This window comes from Peromyscus eremicus, chromosome 1 (assembly GCF_949786415.1).
Source record: "Peromyscus eremicus chromosome 1, PerEre_H2_v1, whole genome shotgun sequence".
Classification (NCBI taxonomy): Eukaryota; Metazoa; Chordata; class Mammalia; order Rodentia; family Cricetidae; genus Peromyscus; species Peromyscus eremicus.
This window is the reverse complement of record NC_081416.1, coordinates 177959203-177962614: the sequence shown is the minus strand read 5'-3', so window position 1 is coordinate 177962614 and position 3412 is coordinate 177959203. Positions and strand designations below refer to the sequence as shown.

Below are 3412 nucleotides of genomic sequence, written 5' to 3'. Positions count from 1 at the left end.
CTGAGCTAATGGCCAAGCAGTTTAAATAATATAAGAGTTTGTGTGTTTATTTTATAAGTGGGCTCTGGGACTGGCGGGACTTGGTGGCGGGCGCTGGAGAAAAATTCTCCAGCTACAGTTATAGTGACTATGCAGTACATTGTTTGATATGCTAAGAAGAAGATAGTCCAGTTTGTGTAATAAGTGCTTTCTGGATTTGTTCTGTAGGTATCAGGACCATAACAGAATGAACTCTAGAGACCTGGCTATGGGGATCTTCTTCATGTCTCAGACTGTACTGGGAATGCTGGGGAACTCAGCCTTGCTTTGTTGTTTTATCATTGCTGACTTCTCTGGAATCAGGGCGAAGCCCACAGACCTGATTCTCAAACACCTGACCTGGGCCAACTCCATTGTTCTCTTCAAAGGAATCCCAGAGACCATTGCTGCTTTTAGTCAGACTTACTATGTAGATTATGTTTCATGTAAACTTGTCTTATATTTTAATAGAGTTGGCAGAGGAGTATCCCTTGTCTCTACATCCCTTCTGAGTGCCTTTCAGGCCATCACTATCAGCCCCAGTCATTCCACGTGGGCACAGCTCAAAGTCAGAGCCCACAGTATCATTGGCCCTTCCCTGGGCCTGTGCTGGGCCCTCCAGCTGTTGATATATGCCTTCATTCTGGTATACACAACTGACATAAAGAATGGAAGAAATGTTACTGGGATAATATTTTTGGAATACTGTGCTTTTGTGAAACCTCAGAGAACAATCCACACACTTACTCTAATCCTATTGACATCTAATGATGTCATGTTTTTGGGACTGATGATGTGGTCCAGTGGCTACATGGTGTTTATCCTGCTCAAACACAAGCAGAGTGTCCAACACATCCACAGATCCCTCTCTATTAGGTCAATGGCTGAAACTAGAGCCACCCAAAGAATCCTCACCATAGTGAGCAGCTTTGTGCTCTTCTATGTAATGTCTATTGTCTTTACAGCTTATCTGTCTGTCCTTGAGGGAACCAATAAGTGGGTGTCTAATGCAGGTGCTGCCATGGCTGCATGCTTCCCAGCATTCTGTCCATTTCTGCTCCTCAGACACTACAGCTCCATTTTCAGTCTCTGCTTTCCCAGTTCTTACTAGACAACACTCTGTGTGTGTTGTTGGGGAGCTCTAAAAGCTGTGCTGTCTGCATTCCCCTTTCCACGTCTGCTCATTCAGAGGGCTTGGGTTCAATTCCCAGCATCCACATGGGAACTCCGAACTGTCACAAGCACAGTTCCAGGGGAACTATTCAACTGGATGTATGGCCAGCAAGAGTCAGTTAACTCTTTTGTCTCAGTCTCTTCAGTGCTGACATGATAGGTACTGTTATCCTGGACGTTTAAAGTTTTGAAAGATTTGTTTCATGAGTTCACACATGCACATGTGCTTTGATTTTATCCACCCATTATTCTCATTTATAAACCCCAATAGACTCCTTCTTTACCTCAAACAATCCTTGTCCTACATTTGTGTCTTTATTTTTAATGCCCCATGGGATTTAATTAAAGCTTCTTGGATGAGCATGGGTGAATGATTACTTATTTGTATAAACACAGTTTGCTGATTTCCTAAATCATTGAGGGATTTGACTCCCTTTCTCAAACAAGCAGGAAGTGTCTTCATTCTCCTGATATGGCTGTGATCTTATGAGTCACACCTCCACCCATGATGGCATGCTGATAAGGATGGTCTTGTGCTGGTAACCACAGCCACTCTATGTGCATGAGAGCATGGCATTTCCACGAGAAGGAAGTTCACTGCAGGGTATCCTTTTTCATCTTAATTTTAAAAACCATTTGATTATTTCATACATTTACATAGGATGTCTTAATTACTCCACCTCTCCATTCTATCTTTCATCCCATTCCCTTTCCAAGTGAAACTGTTCTTCTTAATACATCTCCCTCCTACTTTTGTGTCCTGCTTTATGTGTGGCTCACAGTGTTTAATTAGAGTTTGCCATAACATTCATTGGAGGTTATTTACTTGGAATAGGGGAAGTTTATTAGTGGCTACATCATTGAAGAAAACACATCTCCTCGCACCCCCTACAACTGTTAAAGGTGAGTGTACCTGGAGAGTTTCTCTCTGAGTCCCACCAAGCCCCAGCAGTGTTTGAGCCCACTTATAAAATAAACACACAGACGCTTATATTATTTAAACTCTTTGGCCTAATGGCTCAGGCTTCTAGCAAGCTGTTCTTATATCTTAAATTAACACATTTCTAATAATCTATATCTTGCCATGTGGCTCGTGGGTTACTTGTACTTTACATCCTGCTTGTCATCGCAGCTGGCAGTGTCTCTCTGCCTTAGCTTTCCAATTCCCAGCCCTCTCCCTTCTCTTTGTCCCACCTATACTTCCTGTCTGGCTACTGGACAATCAGTGTTTTATTTATCAATAAATCATCAACAGCAGGTGAATAGTCCCTTAGAGTAGACTAGGTACCCAGGCACAGAAAGAGGGATGCTCTGTGTTCTCCCTCATATGTGGACCCTTGCTGTCATTCTTTAAATTTGTCTGTTTAACTTGGTAAATTTGTGGAACTGAGGAAGCTAGAAACATATTGTGCAGGTGGGAAATGCCTTCAAGGAGCAGGGGTAATAAAATATAGGTGATACGAAAATTGTAGGGAGAAAATTTGGTGTGTAAAACTTTATACAATGGTGGAGGTTACAGTTTGTATAAACATAAATATTAGGAGGCAGTTTGTTCCCATGTCAAGTTAGCAAAAACAATTGCTACTAGTTCCTTAAGGGCTTAAGACTCCCTGTCTTCATGATTGGATAACCTCCAGAGACAACCTAACCAAACTAGTGGGAACTAATGAAATTCAGACCAACATCCGTGAAGCCTCCACGGGACTGGACTAGGCCCTCTGCATAAGTGAGACAGTTGTGTAGCTTGATCTGCTTAAAGGACCTCTAGCAGTAGGATCACGATCCATCCCTGGTGTATGAGCTGGCTTTTTGGAGCCCACTACAGATGGTGGGACACCAGACACAGCCTTGAGAGAGAGGGAGGGGCTTGGACCTGCCTCTACTGAATGTACTAGTCTTACCTTCTTGTAGGAGGGAATGGGGAGTGTGTGGGTTGGGGATGGCAGGAAGGTTGTAAGGAAGGAAGAAGGGGATCTGTGATTGGTATGTAAAATGAATAATGAAATTTCTTAATAAATAAAAATAGACCCCCATCTTACAAAATTTCTTTTTTTAAAAGATTTATTTATTTATTATGCTTATGGTGTTCGACCTGCATGTATGCCTGCAGGCCAGAAGAGGGTACCAGATCTCATTACAGGTGGTTGTAAGCTTCCATGTGGTTGCTAGGATTTGTACTCAGGATCTCTGGAAGAACAGCCAGTGCTTTTAACCACTGAGC

The 3412-nt window shown here is 42.6% G+C and overlaps 1 protein-coding gene across 1 annotated transcript; it reads left to right on the top strand.

Annotated features, from left to right (window-relative positions):
- Positions 1-226: 226 nt before the first annotated feature.
- Positions 227-1129, top strand: LOC131902333 (vomeronasal type-1 receptor 4-like). The gene has a single exon (XM_059253338.1). The coding sequence runs from the start codon at positions 227-229 to the stop codon at positions 1127-1129; it is 903 nt and encodes a 300-aa protein (XP_059109321.1).
- Positions 1130-3412: the final 2283 nt, after the last annotated feature.

Bases quoted from the DNA above. Each gene is read 5' to 3' on its own strand.
- LOC131902333 (XM_059253338.1), top strand. From the start codon at position 227: ATGAACTCTAGAGACCTGGCTATGGGGATCTTCTTCATGTCTCAGACT.